This window comes from Mugil cephalus, chromosome 12, assembly GCF_022458985.1.
Source record: "Mugil cephalus isolate CIBA_MC_2020 chromosome 12, CIBA_Mcephalus_1.1, whole genome shotgun sequence".
Taxonomy (NCBI): domain Eukaryota; kingdom Metazoa; phylum Chordata; class Actinopteri; order Mugiliformes; family Mugilidae; genus Mugil; species Mugil cephalus.
The window spans coordinates 21,742,694-21,767,678 of record NC_061781.1 but is presented as its reverse complement, the minus strand read 5'-3'; the positions used below and the strand labels follow the sequence as shown (position 1 = coordinate 21,767,678).

The window sequence follows — 24,985 nt, the reverse complement described above, 5'->3', positions numbered from 1 at the left end:
CGGAGTCACATGTTTACATAACACTTTATTTACATGGCCCTTCACAGTGTAAAATAGAAACTTTATTCATGGAAATACTTACAAAAAGGCCATTTTCCACTGAACATTCTCTTTAAATAGTACTCTAGGGTTATTTACATCTTTACAGTGTATTCAAAATACTCTTTTGGTAGCGGCCTCTTCACAAACGCACACACACACACACGCACGCGCACACACACACACAAAAAAAAACAACAAGTATGGCAGATTTTGGTCCCTGTCCAAGGAGGGAGGGAACGGAAGAGGGCTGCCCTCTGAATCAGAAATCAACTCTTTAACCTCGAGACCTCGATTCAGGTTTGTTTGTGTATATTTGAGAACATTGAAAGAGTCGGAGACGGAAAAAGGAAAAAAAATATGACAAAAAAAGGTAGTTTCTTTTTTTTCTCTCTTAAATTACATTAAATAACAATTCTCAAATGTACACAAGTGCATTCGCGGTTAAGTGACAAGAAGTTGGTTTGAGATTCACAGCGGGGAGGGGAGGGGGGAGAAGTGGGGGGGGGCGGGTTAAGATATTTGGCAGCAACCAGCACATTTAGGAACGAGCCGGCATCCGAGACCTCAGTTCATCAGCGCTCCAGCAGACAACAAACGGCTTGTGTTGCATATCAGCTGATCCAGGCTAAAGGTAAAAAAAAAAAAAGGTAAAGGGTGAGTAAATGGGGAAGGGAGGGGGGGGCGGTGTGTGTGGGGGGGGGTCCAAATGTTATTGCTGATTATGATGCATTCATGTCAGTTCCTGAGCTTTTTGTCCCTGTATATTTATTCAGTTTTTTTTTTTTTAATCAGCGAATATTCAGGATGATTTTATTCACCTCTTTGAAAATAACTTTTTTTAAACCGTCTTCACTTGTAATGAAAAGATCTATTTTTCCTCCCCCTCCTCCTCCTCCTCCTCCAGAAATCGTTCCCTTTCGTCGCACACTTAACTTGCCGCTCAATATTATTAATTATTAGTCTGGCAGGTAAGACGGCAAAAAAGGTGACAAATCCAGTATCGGAGCCTAATCATACCCATTTCCAGAGCACGGCGGCGGAGCGCTCCGGTTAGCGGAGTGTATAATTTAACAATCAAAGACAAACGACAGACCCTCATCCTCCCACGAGTCACAACAGAAGAACAACACGGAGGAGAAAAGCGAACGAACAGGAAAAAAAAAGAAAAAAAGAAAAGGCGTAAAGTGTTTTATCTCCTCCCGGATCCCGTTCGAGTCTGAAAAATGACGTCCGCTCCTTCCACCTGAGAGATAATCGCTCTCATTTGTCAGATGAAATTATTATTAAAAAAAATGTATAAATCTGATCAATGGAGGGGGGAAAGAAAGCAAACGGTGCATAGGCAAACACTTCTACACTCATTCTTTTGGATTTCTGCAAAGTGCACTTCAGTCCAGGGTCAGCGCTGCCTTTAATTATCACCACGTGTCGATTAAACGAAGAGACGTCTGCTGAAAAAAAGCCATGGTTTAAAGAGCTGGATGCTGTCTCGCCTCATCTTTGCAGGGGGCCCTGGTAGAGTAGAGTAGAGTAGAGTAGAGTAGAGGGGGGGTAGTGGGGTGGGTTGAGGAGGGTTCGTCTGGTTTTTTTATTTATTTTTTTTTATTTCTGTGTTTCGATAAGTTCAGTCTGGGAATGAGTTCGTCTCAGAGCGTCTCCACGTGGTTCATGTTAAGGGATCTGTTGTGGATCTCTTCCAGGAAGTTTTCGAGCTGCTCGATGAGAACGCGCTTCTTGAACCTTAACACAGGAGGAGAAAAAAACATAAATAAATAAAATAAAATAAAATAACAGGTGGTTAAGATTTGTGTTTTGCAAACATTCGACAGCGGTGAAGTCCATTACCAGTAAGTCTGGGATGTTTTCATGATCACATGTTTTCATTCGAGTAACAAAATGCAGCTGTTTCGATGGCGCTGGGATACGGTTTTTACACCGATAATAAAAACATCTGTGTTTACGTCTAATAGAAGGTGGAGTCATGACCTCAGAGGAGAGTCGGACGTCATACCTGGCCGCCTCTTTGATTATGTTCTGGAGGAAGATGAGCCGCGTGTCCAGGGTTCCCTGGATCTGCTTCAGGAGGAGGAAGATCTTCTCGTAGTCTGAAAGAAAAGCGTCAACAAGAACATATATAAAGAACATTTATAGAACGGAATGAGTAGAATGATAACGAATAATAAGGTGAAAGACAAAGAAAACATCTTTTGACTGAGGTGATTCATTTAAGGCTGAAGATTATTATTATTTTTGAGTGATTAATAATTTTATCCTTTACTGGATCAAAACGACAACAACTTAAAAAAAATAAAAATAAATGAAACTATTAATGATCAAATAAAATAACAGAGAACCTGGAACTATTCATCAGTTTTGCTAATGAATTAAAATAAATTTCTATTATACCTGATTAGTGAGTATTAGTTAAATATTATTAGATATTAGTCTACATTATAGGTCTTCAATGGGGGGTTTGTGACCCCTATGGGTCCACAAAGGTACTGCAGGGAGGGAGGGGTCACAAAATCTTTGGTTGATTAGATATTTTATATATATATTTATTTATTTTTAATTTTCCCCCACAAATTCAAATTTCTGAATCCAACATATTTTAGTAAAGGATGAAGAATAGCTTAATATTGAACACAAAATGATAATAATAAAGTATACTTATAAATAGCACTAGTTTAATGTTGAACATATATAGTAGCTATTTAATCTCTACATCAGTTTGGGGTCATTGGCCTGAAAAAACATTGAAGACCTCTGTGTTGTGCCGACTTTGTACACAACTGATAATAATTATAATATAATAACATCATTGCAAATTGTTAATTGGACTAAGTGACAGATTTGGGGCGTTTCAGTCCAGATTCAGGCCAAACAAACGTGTTTGTTCTGAGTAATAAATAAAAAGAGCAGAGACTCAGAGGGAGGATGTTCCCGTTGTTTCATCCTTTTTTTCCGTTTACGTGACTAAAATAACAGTGGCACCTTATAACAGTAAGCCACTGAACACAACACCCCTGCAGTCTACGTCAAAGCTTTGAGCTTTTCGTTGAAGTGATGATTCATTTGACACCAGCATAAAACAATATGCATAAATAACCGGCCCCACATGTGAGCTGCCTTTTGTTTTTTAGCTATTTCATTTTTCTTATAAAGTTCGGATGCGTACGTCTGCCAGGTTTCCGGATCTCCTTGGTGATGAGCGCCCTCAGCTCGTTGTTGACCTTCGTCGTCTCGGTGTGGATGTGCTTCTTCAGAGCCGTGGGCGACAGGTACCGGGGCGGCTGGTCCTCCATCAGCACCATCTCCGCCCCGCCCTCGCGTCCCGGCGACAGGTCGCCTTCCCGGGGCTTCCCGTTCTCCTCCTCGTCCCCGTGCCGGAGGACGTGGGGCTCCGAGGCCGTGTGGTTCTCCTGGAGCTGGAGGTCCGCGGGCCCCGAGGGCTGATCCGCTTCCGAATCCGAGCTCGTGTCCGAGTCGTAGTGGTTCTGGTTCAGGTGGTTGATGATCAGGTCTGGTTCCGACGCTCCGTCACTCATGTCCATATCTGTATGTGAGGGTTAAGACCGAGAGGCTTAGTTTTACACTCGATACAGGAGCTGCATGAGCTTATGGTGCGTTTCATTTGGACTTAAGAGTGGGAATTTTCACCTGCAACGTCCCCCCGATGTCAGATTTTCTACTCAGAAAGTCGTAGAATCCTCACTAACCCCGACATGAATTACCAAGATGGCCGCCCCGTGTGTAAACAGTAATTAGAAGCTCCTGTCATATTATTTATTTGCACTTCTGATTAGTTTTTGTTGCATTAAATCGGTCGTACAGACACTATTTTTCCACATAAATATGCTGAAATGCTGTTAAAGTGTAATTTTTCATGTGTTATACGGGAACTAAAAGTCCATGTCGCACTAACAACGGCTAAAAACAACAGCCTGGTAAAAACCAAAACAGTGGGAAACACCATTGTGGCAAACTGTGTATTTATTTCTACAGTTAAATTAAAACTTTTGAATATTTTTTATAAATTTCTGCCTCGTGTGGTGATTTCATCACTGTAAATAATTCTAGTTAAATTATCTGTTCAATTACAACTTGTGTAACTTAAATAACCTAAATGTAGTTTAACATTATAGCAATAATGTCAGTTAATATCAAGAATTAAAAAAAAACAAAAAACTAAAAAAATGTAAATATTGAACACGGCAAGTTTCCACCAAGTTATATTGGGACCAGGTTAGAGCTTTCATGGAGGCGGCCATCTTGTTTTCACAGTTCTGTACCTGGAACGCCGTCGTTCCCACCTCTCCGAGGTAAATCGAACGCACCATTAACCCCCCGAGAGACGAATCTCACCTGCTGAGGGTCGGGGGCTGGCAGGTGGGGTTACCGGGGGGGTGTAGGCCCGGCCCAGTCGCAGCAGAGGGGACATGCAGCGCCGTCTCTTCGGACCTCCCCCCGGCATGTTGCTGCTCTCTCCCGGCCGCTTCCCCTTGTTCTGAGGACCGGTCACGAACTCGTCCGCCTCGTCGATCATCATGCCCTGAGAGGAAGGAGTCAGACAGAGTCAGATCACGTGTTCCTCGACCAACACCTCTGAGATGAGATATGGGGGGGAGGGATCAGACGTGTACCTTCTTGTCCAGTTTGAAGGGGTTCCCGAATGTGTGCAAACGTTTTGGCTGCTCCGGGTCGGCGTCTCGGAGAGGCTGGGGCGCGGCTTTGAGGAAGTCTTGGTAGTTTCCCATCTGGGCGATTGGCACGCTGTGGAGCTGGTCTGAACGGGGAGACGGACAAATTCACAAACCTGACAGCAGAAACCTCCTCGCACACACAAAACAAACGCAAACGCAAGTAGCGGATTTCGGTGCCACTGAATTTTTAATTAGCGCCGTCTTAGCTCTATTGCTGTGGTGACGTTTTTCACCTGCATGGATGGAAGTGAACCTTCGAAATGCCTGAGGTGAAATGGTCAAACGTTTAACTGTACTTGCAACAAGTGCTCGAAGGAGAGTGTTTCATATTTAATGTAGGGTGATATTAATTCATGCTGTATTTTTTGATTTAACACTACACTGTTGTATGGCTAACGTTACTTCTCAGTAAAGCTCTTAGCGTTAGCATCTTTTATTTAGCTACATTTATTATAACTGAAATGACCTAAAACTAATTTAAACTGAGGCTAATCCACTTTTCCAAATCCACACTAGTTCGTATGGTCCTTAATTTGATCTGATAATCCACATTTTTTCCGGTCTCTCTGTATTTACTGATACATTTCACTGTGTTTTCATCACTCAGGGGGGCGTGGCCCCAGTGACGTTAATGCATGCCCTCTATAATGACAGGTTTTGTGAATTTTATCATTATTTTACTTAATTCTTAGTTGTATTTCTCATCTTCTACTACACCTTATCCTCAATAGTGTCGTGGCGGCTGTGGAGCTTATCCCAGCTTCTCAGTTGTATTTATATTATTTAAATTAATATTCTGTTCAACCTGCACATCACAAAATGCCTCAAAAATAAAAAAGGTTTGTAGAGTTTTCATTCTTTAAGCAGCGGCGCCGATTCTAAAGTACCTTAACCATCCCTTTAAAGTAAGAGGAGGGGAAACCACGGCGACTTACCAGAGTCCTGGCCTCTGAGGGTACAGACACTGGTGTTGAGGAGGTTCCTCCTCATGCGGCTGAGCTGGTCGAGCAGGTGGCTACGGGGGATGTCGTAGGGATTCCTAAAGCTCTGAGGCTTAAAGCCCTGAGGACGACACAAGGCAGAGGGGACTGTCAGGTGAGTGACACGTTTAAAATTGAAATCTGGTGAAATAGCGAAAGTGACGTCCGTCGTGACCGTTTCAAAAAAAGACGACAAAAGTCTCAAACACTCAAATCTAAATAAGACGTAGAAATCACAACTGTCCAAGTAAACGCAGCTCATTAGAAAAAACATTAAAAGATGATATAAAGGAAATGTTAATAATAATAAAATAAAGCTTTACCTTGTTAAGCAGTGCCAGTTGGAAACCTTGAAACTCTTTGGGGTTGAGCTCCAGGGGCACGATGGGGCCGTCGCCCGTCAGATTCTGCAGCTGCTGGATGAAGTCCCTGCGCTGGGCCAGAGAGATGCCTCCACCTCGCCAACGCACCTTTATACCCGACTCCGGAGGCACCTTCTTACCAATCGAGGCAATCAGCCGGTCGTACTCGATTTTTGTCTGGAGACGTGAACGAATTAAATATTACGACCAGAAATGAAGACGCAAGATTTAAATGTTCCAGGATACGGAAACACAAATGCACTAGTGATCACAGATAAGAATAAACAGGACAAAAAGACAGAGGTTATTATATATGAAACTAAAAATGTGATCAAAGAATAAGTAAATGAGACAAAAAGAGGAGTTGGATTAGACAGATTATTACTGTTTTAATGTTCCATTTCAAGTTTTTCGCTCTGTTTTGTTTTTTACCAGCTTACCAGCTCATTGTTACAACACATGAAAAACTTATATTACAATATAAATGCTGCCTGTACGCTCGATTTAATGCAACAAAAACTAATCAGAAGTGACAATAAATGTGATATTACAGGAGCTTCTAAAGTATTGTTTACACACGGGGCGGCCATGTTGGAAACTCAACTCGCGTCCCAGTTGAAAATCCCAACTCGAGACTCGGAAATTCGGAATTCTGAGTCCAAATGGAGCGAACCATAAGTCTTTAAACATGCAAATAACATAACACGGCTACAAACAAACCTGCTGACTGAGCTTCTTCAGGTAAGAAACGACGCTGTAGCTCAGGCCGTACTCCATGTTGTCGGCCAGCAGGTTCGGAGCTCCCATGATCCTCAGAGCTTTTCTCAGGGACTGTGGAAAGAACGCGGACATCATCATCATCATCACAATTTAACTGAATGAAACCAAACTTAAAAAAAGAAGCAGAATAACGAAGTCCACTCACTCCGATATAATACGGAGGCATAGTCTTGAGGTAGTTCTCAAAGGACTGTCGCCATTTGATGGTAGGCTTGAACTTGTGCACTTTGATCAAGTCGTCTGCAGGAAAAAAATATAAATAAATGAATAAGTAACGGCACTGAAAAATTAAATTAATCCACAATTAGTTGTATGATTAGTTGCTGAGAAAGTAAAGGCAAACACAGAGGGCGCCAGTGATGAGGGTGGGAAAGGAAAGGAGGGTGGTGACTGCAGCACGGGTACTTACCCAGAAGTGGCAGGAGCACGGGGTAGTTGTAGGGCATCACGAACAAGTTGACGCAGTTGAGAGCTGTGCTGGCCTTCAGGTAACCAAAGGGCTGCCCCAGGTCACTGTACTTGGCACTGTTACAAACAAACACCTAAACGAGACAGAGAGAGAGAAGGAAAATCAATGCATCTGAAGCATCGGTCAGCAATGAGACAACATTTAGTATGAAGCATTTAACTGATAACAGCGTGTTATCGCATCAGTTTCTCACTCATTCATTCATTATTTCTCCCACTGTAGACTTTATATGCTGTATATACTGTATATATGTGCCTCATTCATTTTTTAACCAGAGACAAAGTTAGTGATGAAGGAGGAGAGGAACCGGAGGCGACAGAGATCCGGGATAAGAAAACGAGCAAATTCAAATTACTGGCGTTCTAATTTTATTTCCCTAACTGCTGGGCTACGATGTCGGGTTGACATTTCCCTCCAACGTATCTGCTTTCCGCCTCTGAGGCCTTGTCGTTCATCCAAGTGAAAAGCTTTTGCCTACAGTCCGAGAGCGCATTGTTGTGATTATTTTGTTATAAGTGAGTTCTGGTTATTTGAACATGATTAAACCAAGCGGCAGCCTTCGAGTTTTCCTTGGGGGGAAAAGCAGAAAAGCTGCAGTTCATCATGTGGCCACTTGAGGCTCCAAAGGGGAGAAAATCCCCATAGACGCCCATGTTAAAAAGCCCAACTTTACTTCACAGCATCATTAAACATGTTTACAGTCTGGTACAAATTTGGTCCCAATCATTTATTTCACTATTCATGACAACTGTACAGGGGGATGATTTTTTCCTAACTCATTAGTTTATTTTTTTATTAAGGTTTAAAATTCTGCGTAATTAAGGCTGTTCCTGCTTTGAGTGACAGGTGGTAGCCTGAGCTAACAGGTAGCAGAGAGTTGGGTGGGCGGGACTCAATCTCCATATTTGGAGTGTAGACATTGGTTGGCTCCGCCCACTTTGGGCTTCATTTTCAAATTTCAGAATCCAATGGGTGACGTCACGATGGGTTTGTCCATAGTATGAATATTTAATATGGCTAGAAATTTATTTTTTTCTGAAGATCTGAGAAACTGGGGGACACAGAAGTTTGCTTCAGATGATTGACTGCATCATCCCATATATTGTCTCAATAGGTTAGAGCACGTAATACAACACTTAAAAGAAGTAAAAAAAAAAAACAAAAAAACAAAACTGAAGTGATGTATTTTTGAAGGTGCTGTACCTGCCAGCAGGTGTGCGGGGATTTCCTCTCCAAAATGTACTGCGTCAGCGGCGAAGGCTCCAGCTCGTACTTGTCGAAGGGCACCTTGTCTATGACCATGGGCTCAGCGTCCAGACAGGAGAAACGTACGTGGGGGTGAGCTGAGCGGGGCGGCTGGGTGTGAACAAGGGGGTGAGAGGGGTGAGGGGGGGGGGGACAGAGGTACGGACCGTTAAGGTAAAAGCTTAAAGCAACCCCAAAAATTAACCCCCAGTTCATGTTGTGTAAAAATAAACAAGGAGCAATCAATTACAACACTTTAGTTCATGTTTAAACCCTCTAAAGCCTGAGATATTTTGAGCTATATTTGATTTTGACTTCATCTGTCATGTATTTAATATGTTTAACATGTTAGATTTAGTCTCCCCTGCATGAACTGATAGTTGGTTTTCATACATAGACTGTGTACTGAAAAATATACGATAAAAACACAAAACCAGGTATAGAAAACGTAATATTTTTACTAATAAACCATTATAAATAACTATGTTTAAGGTTCCAAATGTAAACTTAGGACGGACATGTGTACATATATTAAATCATCGTCAATACTTCCCTTTTTGATACGTTTAATTTATAATAAATTAAGTTGTACAGTGAAAACCATTCAGATGTTCTCCTCTCTACTATCTGATCAGCTTCCTCCCGTTTCATACCAATGTGGGGGAGTTCTGGTCTGGCCAGAAGGCTTCGGGGATGGGCCAGTGGCCGATGGGGACGCCGGTTTTAGGGTTGGGTCGGACGTAGATGAGCTTGTGACAGCAGTGCCAGGGCTGAGGACCGGACTTCAACGCCTCAGCTGGAGCGTCTACGAAAAAAGAAGAGGAAGAAGAAGAAGCAGCGAAGGGTGACTCCAGGTAAAACAGTTCAGAGATTAAAGTGCGTATGACACATGAAAGACGACGGAAAGGTTTTTGATGAAGTGCGATGACGTTAAAGTGTTTTTCATCCACCGGCTGTTTGAGAACAAACGTGAGGAAAAGCTCAGAGACGATGAAAACACACAGCGAGTGGAAAGAGATGCAGCACAGACGAACACAAAAAGGCCTTTTTAAAGACAGTTTTAATTAATAATACAACAAACAAGTGTTTCTTACCCTCTAGCGGAGGAGGGTCAGGCCCCGTCTTCTCAAAGTTTATCACCACTCCGCTCTGAATTTTCTGCACCAAAGACTCCAGACACTGATTCAACATTCGCTGAGAGAACACGCTGTACGAACGCCCTGCAACACACATTCACATCCACGTCAGTGTGAACACAGAGTTGATGAATTACACGCTGAATTGAGTGTTTAAACTCTTGCCGAATGTGAATCATTAAAGGTGCATTAACTTGTTTTTGACCACTTGGGGGCAGTAGAAACAAACTCACAGAAGAGCCGTATATTAGAGAGAGTTTGTCCAACTATGCTGATTGGCTCTGAGCTGGTTTCATTAGATACATCTAACCAGTATTCACCCACAGAAACATAGAAAATTGGATTAAAAGTTAGAATATGCCACAGTGCTCCAGCACAGGATCAGGAAAACACGGAGGAAACTCAAAAACAGAGAAAGTTATGGAGCAGAAGATTAAAAAGAAGAATTGGATGTAAATGATTTCTCTCTATTATGTGATGAGGTAAATGTCAGTGTCTCTCTTTGATGTTTGTTAAGATTTTATATAGGAAAAATAAAGTCACACCATCATTAATGTGAACCTTGATCTCAAAAACGCTGCTTTACAAATGAATGAAGTTTGAAGTTAACCTAGCCTTATGCTAGCGTTATGCTAGCTAGTTATCTAGACTAAAGGCTTAGAAAAATAGCAGCTAGCGTCTTATATACTGTGAAACCCGTGTGCGCATGTAATTTATGTTCATGTAGTTAGACAAATTTAAATGACACGTAACTTTGCCTCAGTTATTACTAAGTTATTATGGCTAGCGTGCTAATGCTATGATAATATTAATGATAACACTAAATAAAACTAAGACTAGTTTAATTTTCTCTATTTCTGAGTATTTATAATTTTTCTGTGTAATTTCAACCTTTTAACGGTGATGGATGAACACGGAGACTGAGGAGAAGGTAAACACAGCTACATGACTGATGAGGTGATTGGGCTACAAAGCATTTTACAGCTCATTTAAGATATTTAAAGTAAGTAGATATTTAAGTGAGGACCTTTTACATATTGATAGATGTTGGCAGTAACATTTACAGGTCCGTTAATGGTAAAAATAAGACATTTATTTCAACATAGAGCCATAGAGCCCCATAGAGTTACACTGTATAATCTAACCTCTGATGTAGCAAACATGGCGCCATGATTTGAGTTGGACAAACTCTTTTTTTTTTTTCAACCCTTTGTCTGGCAAACATGTCAACAGCCAACAGTCACGCCGAGTTAGATATCCATTGGACCTGGAAAAACATTATCTTTTGAGTTTCTATTCGTGTCTACGTTATTGATCTAATATTATCTTCTCTTTCCACCTCTGTTTACGTCTCCACCAAAACCTGGCTGGAAAAGTATGGGCTTCTCAAAAAAATGTTCCACATCAGCTAGTCCCTCTAAATTTGTCTGTCTGCTGTTCGGTGGGAGTAGACGGTGAGGTTTAACTGAGCTTATTTCCTGGTTGTCGCTGCTGCTGCTGCTGCTACAGAGGCGTTTTAAAGGCTGGATGTGAAACTACAGAGAATTATTACATTACAATTCAAAAGATTAACCCACAAAACTACTTAAAGCCACTTTTTGATAGACATATTACACACTTTCTTGTTTCTATTACAGTGTTTGACATTTTTTTAGTGAAATGAAATGTGTAAATCTGCATTAATATTTAAGTAAACCTGCTATGAAACGTCTATACTGAACAAACTGAAGCATAAATTTAATGTGGAATAAAATAATTCAACTTAAGGATAAAGACTCTTGATATTTTTTCTTATTTACAGAATAGCATCTGAATCAAATGGACCTGCAAACAAACCAAATTAGAGCTTTATGAATGAGATCAGTACGTGGCACGGTGCAGACTGTGACAATAGTAGTCGCACGGTTTTCAAGCGCTCTCGACTTAACATTTTGTTCCTCTCTCTGCGGTGCTTTATCAGCCCTTTGCGCTAAAAGATAGGAGGCACATTTGCATGAAACACGGCTCCTAAAGCTCTGCCTCAGCCCATTTGTCAGCGTCAATCACGCATATAAAAGGACCTTTAATACCGGCACAGTGTCTTACAAAGCTACAACACGTCGGTTTAATTCTAGCCCCCGTTTTCATGCCTCCAACTTGACCCCCGGTGACCTGGTAATGCACCCATTCACTCTTCCATTTCAAAAGGCCGCTGCTTTGTGTCAAGCCTGCCATCAGCAGTAATGGACGGGCAGCATGTACTCTAGACTCCAGTCACTGACAATGGAGCTGTGTCATGTTCTGCATTCAGCGCCCACTGACTGCGCGAGCTTTGCTTTGCTGTGCTCTATATATACACGTGTCCATGCGTTAATCTTGACCGGGCCGTCAGCATCGTTCTGGTGTGTTCCTCTCGCCGGGCGCTTCAAAAAAGTAGTAAAGTCTACTTGTGTTAAGTATCTCAATGAGGCTCGGTAGCTGCGTTTATTTCCCAAATTGCAATAAAGTACAATTGTATATGTGTTTCCATTGCAAGTAGTTTTGCAAATGAGCTGTAACTCAGTTTGAAATCTATTTTGTTTTACCACCATTAAAGGTGCATTAACTACTTTTTGACCACTTGGGGGCAGTAGAAACAAACTGAAAGGACACTTCCACCTTTTATTTTTTTATCTTTTGTCCGGGCAAACATGTTAGCCAAACGTTAGATATCCATTAGACCTGGAAAAACATTATCTTTTGAGTTTCTATTCGTGTCTACATTATCAATCTAACATTATCTTCTCTTTCCACCTCTGTTTACGTCTCCACCAAAAAGTATAATCGATATAAAGCTCAACTGCGCTTTGCGAGTGTTTCCATTGAATGAGCTGTAACTCTTGTAAAGTCTCGTCTCACGATACCCAACATGATTCTCTTTAATTCTTCACCTCACTTTGAGGAAGATGGACACTAGATATACATGATAAAAGATAAAAGATATACACTTTTATATCGATGCGTCTGAAAAAAAACACCTCATGAAAGGGTTTGTGCAGGTTTGAACAAGGGAGATTTAAGACTTTTTAAGACTTTTTTTAATTATGAAGTACCAAGAATAAGGAAAATCACGGACTATCAACTATCAGGACATCCCTGGGGTGGGACAGAAATATAATAGGCCGGGGCCGGAGGGGGCCACAGTGCAAATGAAGTGGTAACAGATGGATGTAAGGATTTAAGACTTGACTAAATGTAATTTAAGACGTGCAATGCAAAATATGCTCATATTTAAGACTTTTTAAGGCCTTAAACTTTTAGACTTTTACTACTTAAGCACACTAGCTTAGTTAAAATAGAGTTAAAATAAGAGCGGACCGCACCGGTGATGCGTTGCTTCATGTCCCAGCTTCAAACCCTGTTAACGCAACTTTAAAACGTCGAGTGAGCTGCCAAGTGAATCCTTATCTCTACCACTATCTAAAAAAACAAAACAAAACAAAAAACGATTCCATCCTTTCGTTCTCTGTATTGACCGAGATGATTCATCAGTGGCGCCATGGAATGCATTTAACAAATAACTATTTTGATCTGCCGTTAGGAAAACTTCGAGCTTGTCCCGGCACGTTACACCCACTACCTCTGCACGAGAATTTACGTTTGTGTTACTCCCCAAGAGGAGGAATAAGTCTAGGATGTGCAAAAACATGGTTTTAAAGGCACACGTTTACAGACTACGAGTAGCACTAAATAAAAGCATCATAGTAATTTGACCAGATGATGCACGAATGATCAAACAGCTGGAATTTGTTCATTTCTTAAGCTTTAACGCTTAAGAAAGTGTCTGTTTCTTTAATAAGAAGGAAGAAATGTACATTTATTAAAGGTTTTCTCTTGTGGGACACAGTTTCATACGCTTTAATTAATGTGTGCAGCATGCCAGATCCGTGTTTATTAATTTATTTAGTAATCTGATGTGAATAATAAAATAATAAAAGTTGTCATCACCCCCGCTGTGAACACCGTTTATTTAAATCCCATATTGTCTGGAGATGTGTAGCAGAAGCTGAGGGGGAGGCAGTTGTCAAGGAGCAAAAAAAATAAATAGATAAATAAATAAATAAATAAAAAACACCACGCTGCAGCCTACAATTTCCCAAATGAAGTTTAGCAGCAGCATCTTTAGGCACCATCCGTTCCTCCTCAACTCCGCCTTTTGGTTTATGGAGCACGTCTTCTTTCAAATTATGCTCAAGTTTAAAGCCGATCTCAAAATAACTGGACAGTTTCTAAAAAAGAGTTCTCAACTATGATTTAAAAAAAAAAAAAAAAACACCCCCAGAGCTGCAGTTCACTTTAAACTCATTTGTCTTTACAGGCTGTCAGGCTTCCTACACATTTACAGATTTAAAAATCCAGACTTCTCCGTGTACAAAAATAAAAATCAAACCCGAGGAAATAGTTGTGGTTCATGTCAATAAATTATGGAACTGACTGTTTGTTTTCATTATTCTGAACATATATATATATGTAGAGGGTATGTATCCAAGTGATGTCACAGCCAGTGAAGTCTCCATGGTTACGGCAGAAAGTGACAGTTGATCATGGAGATTAGCAGCATTAGCTTGAATCATTGGCTTTAATAGCGTCTAATTCTGGGCACAGAAACCTGGTGTTGTGGTTCACATTTAGTGTCAGGTAATATTAATTTATGCTGTATTTTTTTGATGAAGTCAAACCTTAAGTCACTTCTTAAGTTACGTTCAGATAATCTTCATGTCCATGTTGTTTTGTCTAAGTACAACCGACCGTATCTATTTCAGTTCCAACAATAAATAGCAATAAAACAATAAACTGAACATTTACGACAACTCCTCGTCGTCCTTTTAACGCCCGGTCGGACACTACAGTATTATATGGCTCTTAGCTCTTAGCATTAGCATCTTAAACTAACTGAAACTGAGGCTAATCCACTTTTCCAAATCCATACTAGTTCGTATGGATCATTGTCGAGTCCAATTGTCTTTAATTTGATGTGATAATCCACATTCTTTTATTTTGTCACTCAGGGGGACGTGGCCCCGGAAGGAAGTGATGTCAGTGTGTATATGCAGGTATGTCACCAAAAACTGTAGAAGATTATAGCTACGTAATGAAGCTCATACAAGACGTTAAAGATAAATTCAGTGTAAGTTGTAAGTTATGAAGAACTACCCTGACGTTACAAAAGACTTGGCCTCACTAGCATTCGAACTAAATTAAGTCAAACACAAAAATGAATTAAATAAGTATAAATTAAACAATTTACACAGCTTGATGTGTGTGGAGGAGGATGAGGGCAGAGGGCTGGGCATTTCCACGTACTAGGCCAAATTTCATCATTTTCAGTTCGTGTATGTTTTGGTCATTGAATTTTCCGTTCAGAAAAAGACATTAAAAACAAAAACTTAGTGGTTATAAGATTTTCATTTTAAATTCAAACATTAAAGTTGAAATTCAAGGCATTTTTTTCTTTATCGGGTCAAGAACGGATAAAGATGGATAAAGAGTGGATCCAAGTTCCTAAAACCTAAGCTCCTAAAAAATAAAATTATATGAAGACAGAAACATAAAAAAAGAAGCCCAACCAGAAGTTGTTCTTGTTGTGCTCTTACTTTGAAAGGGATGCTTTTTTTTCTGTCTTCCTACAATTTTATTTTTAGAAACCGAAATTGAAAATAGACCAGCTTTTAAAGTTCATCCCTTCTCTACCCTGATAAAGAAACATTCAATTTTAATACCCTTTTCTAAAGGGAAAAATCCAATGACCAAAACATCCACCTCTTCTAATACTCAATACTGCAAACGTATATTTACGTGTGAAGTCGCCATCTTTTACAAACCGAACGCGCAGAGTGAACCTACCTCCGGTGACCTCACACATGGGCGTGATGGGAGAGTCGTCGGGCGGGACTCCACCGAGGGGCTCGGGCTCCACCGAAGCGTTGCCGGGGATACGCAGCACCAGCGCGAACAAGCGCTGGTCCCAGCGGAAGGGCTCCTTGGTCAGCTCGCTGCCCGGCAGCGGCGTGGTCAGCGGCAGGTGCAGCTGGAGAGGGGACAGAAAGTTTCAACGTTTTACAAAATTAGTTGGTGGGAAACTACGAAAATCAATGAACCAGGTGTTTTTCAGGGCAACACAGTGAATATAATATTTAATTCATTGCATCATGACCTTATCTAATTAGATAACATCACCCTGCTCTAACCTGACATTTCTTTAACCTAATAATAACCTTATAAACCTTTTAAACTTGAGCCTGATGTAAACAGACATAAAGCTGAAAATCTGTAAATTATAACGGTGGCTGCAGAGTCACAGGCTTTAATTACGTGCGTTTGCCTGAAAATGATGACGCTGCCTAACAGAGTCATCTCACGGGGACGACACGCAGAAATATGCAACAATGTGAGCGGTCGATGCAAAAAAAATCAATAATTTAAAAGGTGAACAACCGAGTCACTTGGAGGAATTTGAAGAGTAAACTGTTTAAAGCATTCAAATGATTTAACAAGTACGTGGGATTAATTTCTGTTGTATATCAGCATTAAACTGAATATATTTGACCCGGAAAAACAGTTTGTTAATGTTGATTTTCTAACATTTTAAGGGATTTATTGATTGATTTAAAAAAAAAAAAAAAGAAAAAGTGTTTGGATCAATAAAAATGTCAAATATTCACAGGTTGTTATTCTTCAAATGTGAATATTTTCGATGCTTCATCACATAAAAATGCAAAAATCAATGTGTGAGCTTGGGGAAAGTTGTGAAGACGGTTCATTTTTTCGGGCAATTTATGGTTTAAAAAAAAAAAACAAAAAAAAACTGAACCAGGCTAAACTTTGACCTCCTCAGTGACAGGAGATGGGTTTTTTTTTTGTGAGGTGACAGATGCTTGTGTTAAAGGTGAACACTGTGCGATCAGATCAGGCTGCTGATTGGGCGAAAGACGCTCAGGCTCCGCCCTCTGCGGACATGTTGGCTGACCTCGTCTTGGACTCCACCGCTGCTGGTCAACTTGTTGCCGTCGGTGATTGCGATTATGATGGCCGGTTCGAGGAAAAAAGGGTTCCTTCCCTGGAGGGAGGGGGAGACAACACGAATGAAATTAGTTTAAACTGCAAAATAAATAATAAACCATGAAAATATTTCAGCTTTAAGCTGCTTTCTTTGAATTTAAAGCATCTTTCACACACGGAAAATAAAAAATAACATTGAGAAATAGTAGGAAAATGACACCAGCGTCCTCTCACATCAAGTTAAAGATATAGTTATAGAGAACGTACTTATTTATGTGAGATACTTTAGCATCGATGCCTCTTTGTGTTTGTGTATATTCACAGAATAAGTTCACTGACAGACCTCTTTTCTTCTAGCCGCCCACCCCCCGACTCCACAATATTTCAAGACATCAGCACGGATCAAATGAAACTGGAGCAGAGCTGCGTTTATCACAACGCGTCGGCCTTGTGGGGAATCTCCACAGAGGCCACAGAATAACTTAACGGCCCCCGAAAAAAAAACCTCGACGCAGCCCCCGTCAGCAGAGCCGGCTCTCACGGCTCGAGTCCCGCAGACTTCATAAAATAAAATAAAGAAAGGGCCGTCCTGTTCCCGGTAACGTTTATTAACGGACGTGGAGAGGCTCAGTTTGGACTGTGAATGATGGGATCTGCCCAAAGTAAACAGGAGCAGGATACTACCAAGATTTGCTGTACTGTAGGTATCCATGACAACCTGGCAATATATATATTTTTTTTGTTCCTCCTCCTCCTCCGTGTCCAAAAAATCCCTCGACGCTAACTTCTGTCTTAGCATGCTAATGAGTTGGTGATCAGGCTAACTTTGCAAGAACAAGTAATGATTTCCGCCACCTAGCATTTTACGGTTGCTATGGTCACGGGGAGGCTAATGAAACTTGCTGAGGAAGACGGCGTTATTGTCAATAAATGTGGTTCTTCTTCGTGATCTTTTTGTGCAAACTGCCATGTGACACATTAGTTAGTAATAAAAAATAAATAAATAAATAAATATTGGTTCAGAATGGTGCGTTGACCCATCTGTGCCAAGTTAATTTGCAGCCGGATCTCCGGTCTGCTACTACACCACGACACCATGACACCACGATGATGAAGATCCATTAGATCCCTGTTTATCACCCACGCGAAACATGTCCCGCTCATCCTTTTTCCATGCACTCCTCTTTCTCCTTCTGCTGCTGCTTCCTCCCCCCGACCCCTCTCCACCTCCACCTCCTCCTCTTGCTCTCTTAATGAAACTGTGATCAGTGTCAGGATTACCCGCTGGCAGCCTCTCGCTCCCACTCTAACTCCATACTACCCTTCATCTCCCGGGGGAGAGTCATCTCAGATGCCTGGCAACCCAGAGGGTTTCTTTGTTACTGTAGACAGAAACACTCCGGGGCGGCATTAACTCCCCCCCCCCACAGCCTCGCTCCCCCTTTTGTCTTCTCCCTCCCTTAGGCCTCTCCACCTCTCTGAAAGCCTCACACCTTGAGCACTTTAGGAGGTTTGGGGAACGAAAAAATAAATCAAAGTCAACTTTTTCCCCTTATGAATTAAGCTGAGAAGTAAAAAAAAAGTGGTGTTATGATTCAGAAGCTGCTGCATCACTTTGCCGAGGCTTTGATGAGCAGCTGGTGAAACAGACTGAGGAACAACTAAACGTTTGCAGTCATCAGATAAAAAAAAAGAAAAAAGAAAATCGATTCGTTCCTAAACTTGAAATGACTGACGAGTTATTTTCGTCCCGAGTTGAGAGATAATCTGCACATTGTGTCCTTTTTAATTAAACCATAACCAGACCTCAAACCCGCATGTTCAGCTCATAAACAAATTGTTTTTACGTGAAAGCAAGCGCATACGTGTGTGTGTGTGTGTTCTACTTTCTACCCAGATAAAGGTTTCAGTTTAAAGGAAAGCGAAAGTAACTAGAAAGCGACGCAACACAGGCTCCCAAGAGATACGATGATGCGTCGGCTGTAAAACAACCGATTAGTCAACAGGTTAAAAGGTGTTTTGTTAAGATTTAAACAAACCGATTAATTTAGTAAGAAAAGACGGAATATGTGAGGATTGGGATGTTTTTGAGGTGCATTATTTATTCTAACTAAACTAAAACATCTGTTTAATAGTGAAAATTAGGCTTAATTGCAGATATTTTACCATTTCACGTCTTTTCTAAAGGATATAATGAGCAAAATACAGAAGCCGCCAGTAAGTGCAACAGGATTTGGGTGTGTGTTCATAAAAGGAAAAAGGTTGATTAGGTTGAACCAGTCATTAAATTATAATTATTACCAAATCAACCCGTCATCAGAGGCGCTGCAGGACACAGTAACCTTGACCCCCCCAGGTTCGAGCCGCTGTTTGTGCTCACAGGCACGTGCGTCCATATTGATTCACGGCCGGCATTTGACATTCAAACTCCCCGAGTGTACCTGACATGCATTATGTATGCTGTATGTGTGCATTACCCCCGGAGCGGAGGGCATCTTCCATTCATTACTCGGGGAAATGCCAGTTAAACATTCATTATAGCTCCCCCATCTTCCTCACTTACCTCCAACGCCCGGGAAAGAGAGAGAGAGCCGATCCAGATTCTTTACCAAACAAAGACGCGCAGGCAGAGTGGGCACGGACTAAAACATCAATAACAGCTACTCTACTCGCCCTGGCAGGAGAACTGCACCTTAGTTTCAACACTGGCCGGAAGACAAGAAAATCTGATGGGGTCGAGATGTTCCATCTCTGGAAAGCTGCTTTCTTGTTGTCATTTTTTTTATTTTTTTTTCCCCCCTAATGAGGCTAAATCAAAGCGCAGCCAGTCGGGTCATTTTGTGTAACTCTGTATGTTAAGTAGCATGATGAAAGAAGACACTGACATCTGTTGGAGATAAGATCATTAAGCCGCCACTCTGAAAAGTGTAAACACGGCCTCACGATTCCTATTCATCCCCCTCCCACCGTCATCGCTTTGCTTTTAGCAGCTACATCTGGCCTTCAGTCGTTTACCCTCGTTAGACGCCGCTCGTCGTGACTGTGACGGCAACGCAACATTAGTTTGAAACTTTGTGCGGTAAATGCATATTTGCCCGCGATCAATTTCCTGTGACCGTCCAGCTGCAGGCTTCAGATTTTACAAATTACACCCAGAGCTTTTGAAATGCAACTTAAATAACACCTGCAAATTTAAGGTTAAAAGCGAGTTTATCCTTGTTCTTATATTTACGAAATGTCAACATTAGGGAAACAACCAATAATGAACCAAAAATGCAAAAAATAAAATATGTGTTAAGCCCCAGAGTGAGTTAAAGCTAAACTATAACACATTTCTTTACACTTTAAGTCTTTAGACTGACTATAAATTACACTAAGTGCTATTTTTTGTATCATTTCCTGGTTAAAACGAATTTAATATAAATAATAACTTAATTAAAAACATATTTATATAATTTAACATATTTTTAAAGCTATAAGCAGAGATTTTGTGCACCCCATAAACACCAGTGATGATGTCCTAAATATTAGAAATATTAACTGAAATTCAGAAATACTCACTTAAAAATATTTTTAACAAAACTTAAAATTAGGATTTTATGCAGACCTCTCACGCTAGCTAATAAAACAGACACCTGGGTGCGTATCCGTTTACCCCACCAATGCATTTAGACGTTATAAATTATTAAAATAAGTAGGAATTTTATGTTTAAAGGCTAATTTACAAATCTAATTAAAAAAATATTATCAAGGCTTTTTTTTTAACTAGGTTCTTGTTATGTTTGTGTTATATGACTGCAGATGTGTGGGCTCACAGTAATGCAGGTGGTTGATGCTTGTAAGACTGGGGATAGGGGAAGGGGGTAGGAGGAGGGGATGGGTGGGTGAGAGGGGGGAGGGAGGGGGCTGTACGTGAGGGGGCATAGAGCGAGTATAGCACCATGTCATTGCACTTCCCTGAAACCCCCCGGATTTCCTCTCTGCCTGCTCAGTGCTACATACCTGTCCATAGTTGTCTATCCCAGTCACTAATCTATTGAGATTGAGTAAATCAAAAGCGGTCCTCAGGGACTGGCCAATAGTCGTGAGGCCCGTTGCTTGGAGGTTCCTCAACTCTGTCATGAATGTGGCATGGCTCTCTTTCCATCCGGCCTTTCAAAACAAAACAAAACAAAAGAAACAAAAAAAAATATGCATTCGATTAATAACAGCATCCCATTAAAAAAAAAAATAAATAAATAAATAATTCATAGAAAACATTTATTATTATTATTATTATTATTATTACAATGAGGCTTAAGTAATAAATATATAAATAAATCACTTCCTATTTCTCACAAAGAGAGAGGAATAATTTGACAGCAAACAGGCCTGGGATCATAAATTACAAAAAGTGACAAAAGTGTGTCATAACTATAGTGGCAATTTGTTCTAAACAAGTAAAGTAGGCTAGTCTGTCACCCCCTCCCCTCCTCTCCTCCTTTCCTTTCCTTTCCTCACCCCCTCCTCTCCCCCCCCCTTAGATATCACCTCGCTGTATAAATAACACCCAGAGTTCCTTGCTGCTCACATTGAAACAAAATGTCGGCCATGTTTTAAAAGGGGTATGAAAGCTCCTCCTGAAGATTTTCTCTACACAATTGATGCAGTGATCACAACGTGGTGGAGCGATGGGGAAGGACAGTCTTAATCTGCGCAAATGTAAAGCTGGACATGACCCGAAAACAAACTCTACCTTTATCCCGAAGGGAACATCTTCAAAATTTACCAACATATACCGGTCCCCTCGGCTCGCCGGATCTCTTCCTCTGAGCTGTGGGGGAAAAGTAGAGAATTATTCACGGTTATCGAGAGGTCCAGGTTTGACAGGCGAGCTTGCAACAGTACAACGATGATCTGAACTGCAATCACCCCTGGTCGGGATCTCCCAATATGAATGTGTCCCGTGGTTACAGTACCTTCATAAAAGTCTCAACAGCGCCTTTTGCTATGTCCAGATAGGTAGTACCCAGATGGGTGCGCTGGTTCATTGAAGCGGACGTGTCTATCAGAAAAAGTAAAACGGGCATTGTGATGGTAATGACACGTTCTGCATGGACTTGGTGTCAGTACAACCGGCCAAAACGCAAAAAAAATCTTTTGTTCTCCTGCCGCCTGTATCACCCCTCAGCTAGCTAGCTGGCTAGCTGGCTGGCTAACTGTCTGTCTCACACATTCTTTCAAAAAAGTGTAAGAATAGTGAGTGAAGAAGCCCTTTCCGGGCAAACTAGACTAAAAACCTAGAACCCTAGGGGCAGGTTATGGATTCACGAGGGATTTTGATAATTTTTACAATATTTTGTAAATATTCCTAAGTTTCATAGTAACAAAGTTCCCCCTCACAGTGAGTCCCTGCTTCTCCCTACACTGACTGCGCTGTGCCTCGTCCGTGTCTTTTAAACTAAGCTCCGCTGCTGGCCCCGCCCCCCAAGCGGTCTTTCACTGTCACATGCTCGCACCCTCGCCTCTCATTGGCTGTCTGCGGCCGCTCATTAACATATCCAAATAAGGCCAAAGCTGTGCTGACATATGCGCATGCTCGCTGGGAATGGGAAGTTGGGCTCTTTTCTGAGAGTCGACTGTTTCGCCGAGAATCAAGAATCAAGATTCAAGAATGATTTATTGCCATTATGTGAGGACATAACGAAATTTTGGGCGGTAGATCCTGGCTTAAGCAGTGCAAAAGTAAAATTATTAGAATAAATACTATAAAAAATATAAATAAATAAAAATAGAGTTGCACAAATATATCGTTACAGCCTATGTAACAGAATAATTGCATATGATATTTGAACATATCCAGAAAACAAGAAAAAACACATAATTTTTAGCAAGAGCATCGGTATTATTTTATTATTATTTTGTTACAGTTAGTCAAAAAATGGCAGTGGTAATTATGCTATTACACAGGCTAAAGAGCCCGACACAGCAAATACATGTGGTTTGTGCGCTGATAAGCCCTTTACCTTATGTTTTTTTAAGTCTAATTTTGTTTCACATTTAATATTTCAATAAAACTTTAATTGTGCAAACAAATGAACAAAACTCTGCAATCAAATCCACACAACCAAAAACAGAACCAAACTCGGAAAACGAATGGTATAAATGCTCTCGTGCACATTTGTGATGGAACCTGCTGTTAAAATTATTTTCATTTTGCAGTTAAGACACTCTGTGACCCCCTAATGTCTTTAAAGTTCAGCCAGATGCTGCTTCGTGGACACAGCGTCCGTCTCTGTCCCCCTATCTGCTTTCACATGATGGTATGATTATGAGTCCTCACATGTGACTGGGCCCATAAAAATATAGTTCTGCCCCCGTCCTCACGCTAGAAACTAGCAAAAGGTAAAGAATATATATATATATAGTGGGGAGTCGGCTCTAACTCCATGGGACTCGGCTCTTCTGACTCACTACCAAGGAATGGCTCTTAGAGACGACTCTTTTGCACATAACACATCACTAGTAGGAATGCAAGGAAAATATTCTGCACATACATTGTGTGTAAAAGAATACAATATACTCTTCGATGCACTCTTTTTTTTCCCCCCGGAGCATTTCCGCAGCTCTTTGAGGTTATAACATTCAGGAATGGGTCTATGTCTGCCCCGAGAGCTGATTACATAATCAACATTTACTTCATCCTATGCACGGGCGTGGGCTACTGTGAAAGACAAGCCTTGAAGACTATAGAGAGGAAGCTGGAGGCAGAGATAGACAATATCAAATAAAAAGCTGTGAAATATTAACTTAGGAATGCGCACAAAGGGCGTATCATTTACTGCCTGACGCGACTGTCCTTGGTTTTCATGTAATGACCAAATAAAGACAGCCTTTTAAGTGAAACGACCTGAACGAAAACAGGTTTAGCTGAATAGACGCTGCAAGAGATTGAGATGCGCGCACACGCACTCACACACACCCTGCAGCGCTAAGATGGCTATACTTTGTGTTTCTTTCTCGTAGCCTTATCTGTGCAATACGATAAAAAAATATATACTTTAAAACTATTATTCTAAAAAAAGAGTGGTGCGTATTCCAGTAGTGGGCACACTTCTATTGTTGCTTCCTATCAGTTTTGGCGTTGCACAAACATGGTCTAAAGATATGTGAAATGATGTCTACAGAAAATCTGCTGCAGAGTGGTTTATTTTAATCGATCTCTAACATGCTACACTGCTGTCATCCTGACAGATTAGAGTCCACTCCAAAATGCTACATGACACTCGGATAGGCGTGCACGATTGTGCAACACAATTTACATAATGTATCTCCTTGGAAAATATCTTCACTTCCGCAAAAAATAAAAAAAATAAGAGGAAACCATCCGGTGGCTTTCGACAGCAGAGAAGAGGAAGGTTGACTGCCTCTTGTTTGATTAGACTTCTGCTCTGGAGCAAGACACACACGTTTCATATTCCGGTTTGTCTGTATCACGTTTTTCAGAATAAAATAATGGTTCGATCGAGCCAGAGACAAAGTGCGCACTTCCAGCTTTCTAGTATTTATTATAAGTGTAATCCAACTCATTATGGCATGCACCGCAGTAAATATTAACCTGCCATCATATTCTCTTTTTAACATTTTGTCAACAAAACAGGGAATTGTGCTATGTTTAATCATATTTATATAAGTTAAAGCGAAAAACATGTCATCTCAACCACATAAAACGGTATAAAATGGCTTATATGTTAATGCTTTGATAAAAACAAGTCAACAAATCTATATGATAGAGGAGGAACACATCAAAATTATGAAATTTCTACAACTTTGTGCTCAAATGTATAACTTCCCTACAAGATTCAATCTTATGTTTTATTTACACGTTCTTAAAGCAGAACCTTCCATTGTTTTTACATTGTGGTATATTTTTCTAAAAAAGTACGTGGAGGACACAGTAATTGGAGCAAAACATCCTCAGTATATTCAATTTTTTACATCATTACATTTTAATTTATTAAAATATGATTAAATATTCATATATTTGCATCTAATTCAAATTAGTTTCAGAAGGTACAAATGTAAGGTTTTTATGGTCATTCTGATCAATTATTTGATAAAATTGCCCAAAAATTACAGTGTCAGTTAAAGATATCAAATCCATACAGTACTTTATTTAGTTTGTTTACCGTTTTTAGACATTTATTCTGAAATAAAGGCACAGTGTGACCTGTAAAACTTGTTTTGTTCTTCACAAGTGAACAAGAATGAG

At 40.6% G+C, this 24,985-nt stretch overlaps 1 protein-coding gene across 1 annotated transcript; it reads right to left on the bottom strand.

Annotated features, from left to right (window-relative positions):
* Positions 1-12: 12 nt before the first annotated feature.
* ints6 (integrator complex subunit 6) lies at positions 13-22,139 on the bottom strand. The gene is made up of 18 exons (XM_047601447.1): positions 21,693-22,139; positions 21,470-21,547; positions 20,737-20,886; positions 16,703-16,792; positions 15,580-15,763; positions 9,676-9,801; positions 9,235-9,386; positions 8,540-8,692; positions 7,277-7,409; positions 7,013-7,107; positions 6,808-6,918; positions 6,049-6,264; positions 5,681-5,807; positions 4,686-4,828; positions 4,408-4,594; positions 3,221-3,598; positions 2,054-2,147; positions 13-1,782 (listed from the first exon to the last, which is right to left on the bottom strand). The coding sequence occupies exons 1-18, from the start codon at positions 21,801-21,803 to the stop codon at positions 1,689-1,691; spliced, it is 2,622 nt and encodes an 873-aa protein (XP_047457403.1). The 5' UTR covers positions 21,804-22,139; the 3' UTR covers positions 13-1,688.
* Positions 22,140-24,985: the final 2,846 nt, after the last annotated feature.

Coding starts and splice junctions, on each gene's coding strand:
- ints6 (XM_047601447.1), bottom strand. CDS start 21,803: ATGCCCGTTTTACTTTTTCTGATAGACACGTCCGCTTCAATGAACCAG. Junction 9,387..9,675: donor TGACCCTCCTCCGCTAGAGG/GTAAGAAACACT, acceptor CTTTTTTCGTAG/ACGCTCCAGCTGAGGCGTTG. Junction 7,410..8,539: donor CCCCGCACACCTGCTGGCAG/GTACAGCACCTT, acceptor TGTCTCGTTTAG/GTGTTTGTTTGTAACAGTGC.